This window comes from Lycium ferocissimum, chromosome 7 (genome assembly GCF_029784015.1).
Source record: "Lycium ferocissimum isolate CSIRO_LF1 chromosome 7, AGI_CSIRO_Lferr_CH_V1, whole genome shotgun sequence".
In the NCBI taxonomy this organism is placed as follows: Eukaryota; Viridiplantae; Streptophyta; class Magnoliopsida; order Solanales; family Solanaceae; genus Lycium; species Lycium ferocissimum.
The window spans coordinates 34389558-34401872 of record NC_081348.1 but is presented as its reverse complement, the minus strand read 5'-3'; the positions used below and the strand labels follow the sequence as shown (position 1 = coordinate 34401872).

The 12315-nt window shown below is 35.1% G+C and overlaps 2 protein-coding genes and 1 non-coding gene across 3 annotated transcripts; all 3 read left to right on the top strand.

Annotated features, from left to right (window-relative positions):
• The first annotated feature begins 307 nt into the window (after positions 1-307).
• LOC132064569 (ferredoxin-like) lies at positions 308-1052 on the top strand. Its single transcript, XM_059457587.1, has one exon. The coding sequence runs from the start codon at positions 396-398 to the stop codon at positions 828-830; it is 435 nt and encodes a 144-aa protein (XP_059313570.1). The 5' UTR covers positions 308-395; the 3' UTR covers positions 831-1052.
• Positions 1053-2507: 1455 nt separating this feature from the next.
• LOC132062750 (phospholipase D delta-like) lies at positions 2508-8919 on the top strand. Its single transcript, XM_059455257.1, has 11 exons — positions 2508-2633; positions 3457-4422; positions 4510-4626; positions 4853-5047; positions 5186-5449; positions 5542-5610; positions 5706-5853; positions 6275-6423; positions 6670-6840; positions 7675-7872; positions 8190-8919. Exons 2-11 carry the CDS (start codon positions 3472-3474, stop codon positions 8481-8483), a joined length of 2556 nt encoding a protein of 851 aa, XP_059311240.1. The 5' UTR covers positions 2508-2633; positions 3457-3471; the 3' UTR covers positions 8484-8919.
• Positions 8920-9255: 336 nt separating this feature from the next.
• Positions 9256-9329, top strand: TRNAR-UCG (transfer RNA arginine (anticodon UCG)). The gene has a single exon. It is a non-coding gene; the product is annotated as a tRNA-Arg (tRNA).
• The last annotated feature ends 2986 nt before the right edge of the window (positions 9330-12315 follow it).

Here is a 12315-nt window from a genome sequence, read left to right as displayed (position 1 = left end):
TGGTTTGCAGGGAATAATAAACTCTCCATAGAAACAAAATCAATTAATAAAAATTTGTGGATGCCCACTAATCTCAATTATGACCTTCAGCCATCTAGATTGGACAGAGACATTTCTAGACTCTACTAACTGACAAAACGCCCAGAATCTGAATTGATAGGAACAGTCTTCTGTGGTTTTTATTGTGGTTGGTAGTGGAGGAGAACAAATTTCACCAACCTGTGCCGTACAATGCTGACACGTGGAAGATTAACCTCCATACTAGCTCCTCTCCTGAAAAAATCATTTACACAAGCTCCCAATTTAAATCCTCATTAGTGAAGTGAGAGCAACCCATCACAAAACCAAAATAAAATAAAAAAGAATCTTGAAACTCTGCCAAAAAATAAAGAAGGATGGCTAGTGTCTCAAGCACCATGATTATCACTTCCTTCATGCCAAGAAAACCAATTATGACAAACCTCAAGGCCATTCCAAATCTTGGGCAAACACTCTTTGGGCTTAAATCTGCACATGGTGGCAAAATCACTTGCATGGCTACATACAAAGTGAAACTTATTACACCTTCAGGACCAGTAGAATTTGATTGTCCAGATGATGTGTATATTCTTGATCAAGCTGAGGAAGAAGGACATGAACTTCCTTATTCATGCAGGGCAGGTTCTTGCTCAACTTGTGCTGGGAAAATTGTGGATGGAAATGTTGATCAATCTGATGGGAACTTTCTTGATGATGGTCAAATAAGTAGTGGATACGTGCTAACGTGTGTTGCTTATCCACAGTCTGATGTTACTATTGAGACACACAAAGAGGAAGAACTCACTGGCTAAGCTAATTAAATTTGGCTCACCACCAAAAGCAGTGTTGGGAAATATAATTTTGATTATGTAGAAAGTACTAGGGGTATCTATGTTCATTATCTGAAAGTATTTAGTAGGTATAATAAGTCACGAATTCTGCTTTTAGCACCTATGAAAAATCCCTTGTACTATTATATTGTTAGTATATAAGAGTTGAGTATTCAATAAAAGTACCATCTGAGTTCTTATGTTTATCCTCCTATTTCATTCTCTTTGTACCTTATATATATTTTACTAGCGTCACGTAAAAAATTAAATTTGTAGATACTTTTTTACTTTCTATGCATATTGTTAGATCATAAATCTGTTACTACTAATCTATTGGTACATTACTACGATTAGTTCCTTTTTGTTAACTATTGTAAGGTCATCAAATTTAGCTAACATATTCTTGAATCACTAATTTTTAAATATATTATAAATTTCATTGTTAATTTCAATATTTTTATTAATTACTTTAACTATCTTTAATCCTAAAAAGATTTATATATTTCTCAATTGAGTCCAAAAGCTTTTAGTTTAAAGGACCCTAGAAAAGTGAATATCTTTGCTTCACCATTTTTGTATAAGTTCAAGCTTTGGCACCGAACCCATCAGCCTTCTTCCCCAAATTTCACTCCAAAACCCTCTGACCTCTCTATAAAACCGGCATAGGTTGGAATGGATATTAAATCCTATAAATCTTTTGATCTAATCCTTATTGGTTTAGATTTGTAAATCCCTTCGTGTTATAGTTAAACTTGACTTACTTGTTGCTTCTTGTAACTTATCAGTATTAACTTTGGACGCAAAAACAGCACAACTACAAGTAAAAGATGAGCTCCATGTTTGGTTTCATTTTATGTAATCTGATTCGGAGTACTAGGGTCAAATCAATTAATTATAGGTGTAAATTCAAACTTAAAGTTTTTAATTTGTTTTTCAAAAAAATTTATATATCCAGAAATTACATAAAAAGTACTATAACTCATAATAATTAATAATTCAAAATATTTGAAAAAAATCATGATAAAAAAAGTATCATTTGACTCTTCAAATAATTACTAGGTTAAACACAGAGGGAAGAATAATAGTTATTCGTTGAAAGACTTCTCATGTACATTTCCTGCCAATATTTCTTCATTTTGGGGAGGGAATACAATATTCTCAAAGTTTTAAAAAATAAATAAATTAAGGAGTAAGTAGTAAATCTTCATGTTTTAGGTAATTGAAAGTATAGCTTAATATGCTGCATGCGTATATAACCCATTTTGAGAATTATATACAACGATGTTCACCAATTACATTCTAAATCAAAATTTCATCTAGCTACCAACAAAATGTGTGAATGGTATCATCTTTGAGGAAAAATGGTTAGCCAACCAACTGAGCTATTAAGTCCTTACAAAACAGAAAATTGTATTTCCTGTATAGCATGTATTTTCTTTAAACTTTTCCCCTTAATAATTTTTTGAAACATGTCCAAAAATACTTTTTTTTTTGTTAAAAAAAAAATACTTTTATTTTCTCTTCAACATTAAAAAAAAATCGCTAAGAAAACACTTCAGGCAGATCCACTAGTGAACAATTCGTGGCAATTTACCCGCCAACTCCGGTCTGTTACAGTTATGGTTTTCCTTTTCGGATGCACTGTGACAAATACTAACATTCATTTCGCTTATTGGCCACCATTTTCTCTGCATGCCATCTCCAGGTAAAATAATGCATGGAAACAGAGAGCTCAAACACCCCTGATGCAAAATTTGAATCTGCATTATGATCTAGGCGAATTATGTGAGTTCAACTGAACACATTACTTTTAGTTCAAAATAATAAAAATAACATGTAACTTTTTTATACATATAATAAGATCACACTCGTTCTGAATGCACTTATTTAGATCTTGGATTCGACTCCGCATATATCCAATGTGCGGCAGAATATGTATGCATCTGCCGTTGCATGCGTGTATAAGAGTTTTTCATAATTTGTTTTCATTATTTTCTTATTTGCGCCATCTTTTTTTTTTTTTTGTTTAGTTTGATTGTCACATGTTCTTGTTTACCTGGATAAAGTTGTGACAAGTATGATTATTTTCATGGTTATTTGTTGCATCTCTTAAGTCTCAAGATGGAACTCCACTGGAGTATCCATTTGTCATGATCATTTATGTGCCAACACTAATTTCTAATCTGATCAAGATTGATTCATGTTGGTCTTTGGAGATTCTATTAATCTTAATCTTAACTATTAAACGGCAATTCTGTAGACGGTAGGGACCGACAATGAGATATCATATGACATCTGAGGTTAGAAGGTTTCAGGCAAAGTTGAAATTTGTTTTTTAATAATTCTGTGCTTACGTTTCTCAAAAGATTGTGCTAGTTAACTTGTACTTGAGACACAATTGATAGTTTTCAAGCCATTCAAGGAAAAATGTGTATCTGATATAGCAATCACGAATATAAATCCAGGCCTTTTCAGGTTCTAAAAACTGAATTATTGACTCCTTACAAGCTATCATTTTGGAAATTCAATGTATATTAGAGGATAATATTAGACTTCACTTATAGTAGATCACAATTAGTTTGCTTTCTTATGGTTAAAATTTTTACAGTTACCAGTAAGGAAAATGATAAATTCAGTTGATAATTGGCTGCAAAGGCAGGCAAGTGCCCCTGTGGCAGGAGGACCTGGTATGCCATTTGTTCAAGATTTATCTGGAAATACAGTACTTCTGCATGGAGAATTGGACTTGTGGATTATAGAAGCAAGGTCACTTCCAAACTTAGATGCTAAATGTCTTCCCATGTTTTCTTGGAAAAGCAAGGACAGCACCAATGCGTCCGGATTGATAGACACTAGTGACCCGTATGTATCTGTGTGTCTAGCTGGGGCAAGTATAGCTCGGACAGCGGTGATTCCAAATGATGAAAATCCGACATGGAACGAACATTTATGTATACCAGTTGCTCATGCCATAGAAAAAGTAGAGTTTATAGTCAAGGACAATGATAGAGTAGGTGCTGAACTGATAGGAATAGTGGCGATATCTGCTAGTAAAATTGTTGAAGGTAATCAAATAAATGGTTGGTTCCCTATTCGTAATTCTTCTGGGGATCCCTTAGACACTGGTGCTCAACTGCATATTTCAATCCAATATACGCCGACATCAGAGAACCCTTTGTATAAAAATGGTGTCGGTAATGAGGCTGATCAAAAAGGAGTAGCACATACTTATTTTCCTCTACGAAGAGGAGGAAGTGTTACACTTTATCAAGACGCTCATGCGCCTGATGAAACACTTCCCGAAATTTTACTAGATAATGACAAGGTCTTTAACCGTAATAAATGTTGGGAAGACATATGCCACTCCATGCTGGAGGCGCAGCATCTAATATATGTTGTTGGTTGGTCTGTCTATCATCTTGTTCGACTCATAAGAGAACCTACAAGGCCAGTGCCTTCTTCTGGTTGGCTAGAGCTGGGGGAGTTGCTAAAGTACAAGTCACAAGAAGGCGTTCGTGTGATTTTGCTCATTTGGGATGACAAAACTTCAAACGATGATTTATTCCTCAAGACGGTAATATTACTGAGTAGTTAGTGAATAATATAAAACATAGAACTCTATCACAATTTTCTTAATATTGATCAGATCATTTTATTGCAGGAAGGTGTAATGCAGACTCATGATGAAGAGACCAAAAAGTTCTTTAAACATTCAAGTGTCCATTGTGTGCTTTGTCCTCGTTCTGCCAGCAGTAAGCTTAGCATTTTCAAGCAACAGGTACCTTTTTTTATTTTACTGCTTGAATGGCTGGCAAGATGAATACTTATGCCCATGATTACTGTTAAAAGGATTTCTTGTATTTTGAACAGAGATATAAGTTTATTCATTTCAAACAGAAATTCAGCTGGAGAACTGCTTGGAAAGTTTTTTATTTTTGTCCATATTGGTGTTTTTTGTTTATATGCAACTGCTTGGAAATCCTCATGAAAACCTTTTACTGCAGGTTGTTGGAAACATTTTTACACATCATCAGAAATGTGTGATTGTTGACACACAAGCAGAGGGCAATGATCGAAAAATTACTGCTTTTGTTGGAGGCTTGGATTTATGTGACGGACGATATGATACTCCTGAACACAGGCTGTTTAGTGATCTTGATACTGTCTTTGAAAATGATGTTCACAATCCCACATTCACAGTAAGCTGAATGTTGGAGTAATTTTTACTTTTTTCAGATGAATGTCTACTGTATCTTTTCATTCATGTGTATTTTTAGTGCCCATAAATATATAAGGTATCAATAGTATCATCTCAAAGACTTATACCATATGTACAGAGCACCTCAGGTGGACCAAGAGAACCTTGGCATGATTTACACTGCAAGATTGAGGGTCCTGCTGCTTACGATGTTTTGACAAATTTTGAGCAGAGATATAGAAAAGCCATAAAATGGATCAGAATAAAAAAATGCAAACCGGGGTTAGATTCATTACTTAAGTTAGACCGGATTCCATCAATCCACATGCCTGCTGCTGGACCGGATGGTGACCATGTAGTTCGTGTCACAAAAGAAGAAGATCCAGAAAATTGGCATGTTCAGGTACTAGACATGTTTCTCCTGTATATGGTGTGTTCTTCTGTTTTCTTAAATGTTTAAGTTTCAGTATAATTACTTCCTATAACTGTTTCTAGGTTTTCCGATCAATAGATTCAGGATCTGTCAAAGGGTTCCCAAAGGACGTTAAGGAAGCGGGGGCTCAGGTAGCAATAAGTTTTATAAAGACCAGTGTTCTGTCTGTAACTAGTTTCAATGTTGTAGAGAAGACGAATGCCTAATTTTGACTGTTCAATTACAGAATCTTGTCAGTGGAAAGAATTTGAGGATAGACAGAAGCATACATCTGGCATACGTGAAAGCAATTCGATCTGCTCAACACTTCATTTACGTGGAGAATCAGTATTTTCTTGGTTCTTCGTATTGCTGGCCGTCCTACAGAAATGCAGGTATATAACTGTTCCCATCTCGAGTTCAACATTCGCCCTTGAATCTTTTAGTGATAGTCTAAGCCTAGCAAAAGAATATTCTTATACGCAGAAAACTTGATTTATATAGAGGATTGTATTTCTAGTTGGGAATTAGGAGTAATATCTGATGCAACCTGCTAAGGTCCACACCTCGTCATTCACTTTGACCAACTAACAACTTTTTTATCCTAGTAAGGCAGAAATATGTCCAGATTATCCTTAAAAATATTCAGATTTGAAATTGATTCTGAAAAGAAAATGAAGCTTGATTCTATTTTTCTTTTCTTTTTGTTTTCCTGAATGAAGCTTGATTCTATTAAAGATTCTAGCTAGGACATTGGCAAGTGCAATGCTCACTGGATGTCAATGCATAATGTTTGTGTATTGTATAAATTAACAGGTGCAAATAACCTTGTCCCTATGGAAATTGCTTTGAAAATTGCCAGCAAAATAGCAGCAAGTGAACCTTTTGCTGCATACATTGTGGTTCCAATGTGGCCCGAAGGTATTCCGACCAGTAATGCAGTGCAGGAAATTCTCTTTTGGCAGGTTTGAATTTAGTACTGTGCTTATTTATCTCAGAGGTCCTTACGTTTATTCCTACTCAAATAAATACAAAGTAACATATTACATCAAAAGTTTGAGCTCAATCTTTGGCTAAGTGGTTAGCTAAGAGAGCCATGATTTTCACTTCTACTCCTGGTTAACTCTAACTAGTCTAATCTTGAATTTGTAGTAGCTAGTCTACAGTTTAGAAACATCTAATTCTTGGATATGGAATTGGAATTATCGCAGGGTCAAACAATGGCTATGATGTACAAAATTATTGCACAGGCTCTTGAAAATGCAGGCATATCTCAATTTTTCCATCCTCAGGATTACTTGAACTTCTATTGCCTTGGTAACAGAGAAGCAAAGAAGCGCGGATGTGATGAAGATGATCCACCTCCCCAGGAACGTTCACACGTAAGTTACATTATAATTTTCTGGGACTGGGATTTTCACTGATGGCCCGATAATATAGTATTTTTTTCCTAAAATGTAATATATATGTTGGTTGGATACATCCTAAATTAGGATAATATGTCATTGAAATAACTCCATTTTATAGATGTCGGTACCAATTAAGACTTCAGAACAAGTGAATGCGGTGATGCTAAAAAACCAAGTGCATATGGGGAGTGAAATTTCTAGTTTTCTTTATATTCTCATTGAAGAAAAAGCGATAACAAAACAATGAAATGAAGAAGAATGAACGGGAGGCTAATTTTGGATAATGCTTGGTTCATCACAGCAAAAATCATCGAATTTGGTGGAAATTCCCAACACTAAAGTGTTTGGTGGGCATCTTTATTATGGTTCTGACATGATGTGCTAACAAACACATGCTTTGTTCAATCAGCCTTTTGCTAGACATGTTAAGATAATTGTGTTGTCCTCCAAAATGAGTGAATGCAATAATTGTGATATAAGTTTTTATTTTGAAGATCTGTGATGGCCTAAAGTGAGCTGTGCTGACCCTCTTTTTGCACTTTTAGTAAATAATTCTTAAATCAGCTAGAGTTTTATAGATTAGTAATTTCTTTTTTAAGGGAGGGAGTAAAAGAGGCACATGGGAATATGGATCCTGTATTAGTTATCCCACTTTTCTATTGGTAAACATTCTGTAGGATCAGCAGTAAGATGTTTGTGTAAAATAATATTTTACATGTCTACTGATAATTCAGTTCCATTTTAATTGTCATTTGTCAACAATCAAAACTCGACTTACCTGAAATCCTTCTCTCAAAAATTCTGCAGGAATTAGCTCAAAAGTTCCGCAGATTTATGATTTATGTACACTCCAAAGGAATGATAGTAGATGATGAGTATGTATTGATGGGTTCTGCAAATATCAATCAAAGATCTTTGAGTGGTTCAAGGGATACAGAAATTGCTATGGGAGCTTATCAACCACATTACACATGGGCCAAAAAGGAGTCTCATCCACATGGCCAGGTTTGGAGTTAGACTTATTTCTTAACTTTTACCCTCCTCTATAAAGATAGAAGGTGAAGCGTCTTCCCATTAAGCTGTGATCATTTGCAATGAAAAAACTTCAAACAACTCTGTAGCTAGTAAAGTAGTTGAAATTTTTCGAACTAGTAGCATGTCTATGATGTCAAATGTTATGGTAGAATCACTGCTGACAATTTATATTTTCAAGATGAGTGAAAAGGTGCTGAGTAATTTTGAAAGCAATTGAGTTATTTGCGTTTTACATAAGCATATTTAGGGGTTCCCATGAGTTTATTATTCTTTTTTCTTGCATTCAGGTCTATGGTTATCGGATGTCTCTGTGGGCTGAACATCTCGGTGGAATTGAAGATGTCTTCATGGATCCACAGACTATTGAATGTGTTAGACGTGTTAACGAGAGGGCTAGACGAAACTGGAAAGCATTTGTAGCAGATGAATATCGGCCGATGAAAGGGCATTTGATGCAATATCCAGTTCAAGTAAGTAAAAATGGAGAAGTCTCAGCCCTGCCGGGATTTGAGTGCTTCCCTGATGTTGGAGGTAAGATTCTTGGGGCACCAACCAATCTCCCTGACGCTCTTACCACGTAACAACCTTTATATAGTAGCACAACTGGAAATGCATATATTGTGCATCTGAACTTCCAAGTACTGTAGCAAATCCATGGAACATGTAAGAACAAGCAAAGCCAAAGGAACATGAACTCCAAAATGGAACTTGAGCTTCATGACTGCCAGGCTGATTATTAGGGATGTATAAGGCTCCATCTCCTCAATGATGGAAAAGGTTGTTTAGTAGGGAAACTTCCATTTTATATAGGATTTACTCCGTCAGTAATATTTCTTTTGTATTACAATTTTGACAATCTTATGAACACTCAAATTATTCACCAACTAGCTGTTATGATGTACTAGTAACATTTTCTTTTTTGAAGTCTTCCTATACAGTATTTGTATGCATGCATTCATGAAGTTATGAAGTGGAGGAAGAATACATTCTTCTTTTATGTTAAGTACAATAATAATACTATTGATCTGAAATAATGAAAAACTATACGACAAGTGCAACATGATCATCAAATTAGTTCTTGAATTCCTATCTTCATATTCAACTATTAAGGGAGTAAGAAACTTTTGCCAGCAAACAACATTCAAGTTTAAATAAAAGTTGTATATATGTGGATATATAAAAGTGGTTTGGGCAAAAAGATCTGTTCTGGAATCAAGACAAAAAATTCAACAAAATAGTCAGTTCATTGTTCATATGAGACCTGAAGACAAACTACCCCAGGAAAATGGATGAGAAATAAAAACCAAATACATGAGATTGGTGTTACTGATTCGTCAACACGTTGTCATATAAGACCGCATAGCGCAGTGGATTAGCGCGTCTGACTTCGGATCAGAAGGTCGTGGGTTCGACTCCCACTGTGGTCGTTGCTTTTTCCTTTCTGCTTTTCTCCCCATGAGAGCACCCCTAGACTCCTAGCCGTGGTGTTTTTCTTGAAAAGTATAGTACTAACATTTTTTGTTTGTATAATCAATTCAAAAAAATATTTTGCCAATATTAGAATAGAATTTTGTAAATGGCCAAGATTTCAAAAGTGGGGTGACAACAAAGGCTGTGGAGTTACAATATAATTAGTAAATTTATCCGCGCGAAGAAAACCTCACTAAAGTCATATAAACTTCTTTTTAGTTTAAATAATTTAAACTACCAATATAAATATTTTTTACTTCATCAGATCATCTTTACATATTATACATTATTTTTTCAAAATTTCAAAATCGAAGGATAATTATACTTTCTCAATTCTCTCTTTTTTTTACTGTAAACAATGAAAATATTACTAAAATTCGATGTAAATTTTGCACAGTTATTCTTGAAATTCAAAATAGGCATTTTACACGTAACAAAAGACAAATTGTTGTCACATTTACATTATTTTAGCACTATAACTACAAGCTTGCAACAAATAAAGAGTAAAAACATATACGTATCTTTTGTTGTCAATCTGTATTCAAAAAACAATCTAAAACAGAATCTGAAAAGAGAGGAAACAATCTAACGCGGAATCTGAAAAGAAAGGAAATAAATTCGAGTCCACTGAATTCACAGTGTTTCCTTAAGTAAATTATTCCCCTCAAGTACCTGAGGTTATGGAATATATCCTCCCAGGATAGAACGAAGTAACTCACCAGCGTAGCGGTACCTCAAACCCCGGTGAACGGCAAACCACTGGAAGGCTGTAAATCACACTAGAATTTTTATTGTGCAAGAAGAAAGAAGAAGACAATCAGAATTTTCGTAAGTAAAATCTGATGGAATGACTAAGTATTATCGCCAACAAAGGATAGTATGAACAAGTGTCATTGGGCCTTATCAGAAAAGTCACAACTATTCTTTTCCCATTCACACCTATTCAAGAAAATCCTAACAATACCCCACATGAATGGGGAATGGCTCTATGATCAAGAAATATACGGACAAGTGTGTGATTTACAAGTAAAGATTAATTGCATCTGGATAAGTAGGTTTCCCTTTGAACTTTCCGAAGTAAACATATGTCGGATATACTCGGTCAATCGGTAGATTTGATATCTTTGAACCGTCGAGCTTTGGTGTGTACCTAGACAACCACATGTCACACAATCAACCCTTTACCGTCTATGGTTCTCATGGTTGTGTTCGTTTTAGCTATGAACATCGCCTGGTTTTATAAGTGTATAGAGAATGGGCTTTTTCTATCATTCTCTTTGAAGCGGCTTACACTTCACACTCACATAGGTGATTCCTAAAACGTGTCATCACGTAGATACACTATTTGGTCATACCTGCCAAACTTAGAAATCATTAAACAACTTAAGCTTTATTAACTCGTTAAAAAGCCTTAATGTTGTATCCTTGTTCCTGAACATTGTCTTCATCACGAGAATGGATTGAGTTATTTGACAATGTCAAACCGTCATTCATAACTTTGTTTGATCTCTTTGAACCTCGCTTCTTGGGATCTCCCCTCGCGAGGTAGAGTTACGCCACGATGACTTGTCCAAGCCTTAAACCCATTCCCTTCGATGATCTTTCGACTACCTCTCTAGTTAAGCCTTTTGTAAGCGGATCCACGACGTTATCTCTAGACTTTACATAGTCAATAGTGATAACTCCACTAGAAAGTAGTTTTCGAACAATATTGTGTCTCCGTCGCATGTGACGAGATTTCCCGTTATACATAATGCTCCCCGCCCTTCCTATTGCTGCTTGGCTATCGCAATGTATGCATATTGGTACCAATGGTTTGGGCCAGAATGGAATATCTTTAAAAATAAAAAATAAAAAATAAAAAAAATCCGGAGCTATTCAATTTCTTCACCGATCATGTCTAAAGTTATGAACTTAGACTACATTATGAAGGGGGCGATCCAAGTTTGTTTAGACAATTTCCAAGACACCGCTCCTCCACCAATGGTAACAACATATCCACTTGTGGATTTTATTTCGATTGACCCGGTGATTCAATTTGCATCATCATTGCCCTCAATAACTGCGGGATATTTATTATAATGTAAAATAAACTTACAAAATAGGATATATCGCATCGCTGACTACACTTAAAGTGACATCATGATACCCGTGGATGATTGACATCAGTTGTGGCCACAACCTTTAAAAAAAAAAAAAAAATTCTCAACCATTCCACTTCTTGTAAGTCTACTTCTTCAAATATCAAACTAATAGCACATTCACCGATGTGAAAATCCAAGCTGTTGCCGATTTTTATCATTATCATCAATTGTTCTTCGATTTATAAACCAATGAATTTCTACATTCAATGAACCGTCTTGTCTTTTCAAAGAGTTGTCTCTCAACATATACATTTTATCATGAAAAGTCACAACCTTTCAAGTGACATCCGTTCACGAAATTAATGAACACGACCTATAATGAAAGACATAAGATCAATCCATCAAATTAGTAGTTCGAACAACTAGTCCTTACCAAGACGGAACGAGTTATGTGAATATTTCACTAACTAGCATATCAATACCACTAAAGGCATACCTTGTCAATACCATAAAGGACATATATTGTGGGGTTGACATAATACAATATTGTCAATAAGTCAACATCTTCTGATTCTATCGAAGTTTTATGATTTGTGAACCAGAAACCAATATCCTTTACTATTGGTGGCATATCCTACGAAAACACAATTAATAGTTTTCGGTCCAATTTTTACCCTATTAGGTTTAGGAACTTGCACTTTAGCCAAACACCCCCACACTTTGAAGTAATTCAAGTTGGGCTTTCCATTTTTCATATGGAATAAATTGTGTTTTCTATAGGCACTCGATTGAGTATTTTGGTAATCATAAGGATAGCATGCCCCCACAAGTTCTATAGGAAAACAAGAACTTATTAACA

Excerpts from the sequence above, each read along its gene's own strand:
- LOC132062750 (XM_059455257.1), top strand. The coding sequence starts at position 3,472 with ATGATAAATTCAGTTGATAATTGGCTGCAAAGGCAGGCAAGTGCCCCT. Across the intron at positions 5,450-5,541 it reads CAGAAAATTGGCATGTTCAG|GTTTTCCGATCAATAGATTC; the intron begins GTACTAGACATG and ends AACTGTTTCTAG. Across the intron at positions 6,424-6,669 it reads AGGAAATTCTCTTTTGGCAG|GGTCAAACAATGGCTATGAT; the intron begins GTTTGAATTTAG and ends GAATTATCGCAG.
- LOC132064569 (XM_059457587.1), top strand. The coding sequence starts at position 396 with ATGGCTAGTGTCTCAAGCACCATGATTATCACTTCCTTCATGCCAAGA.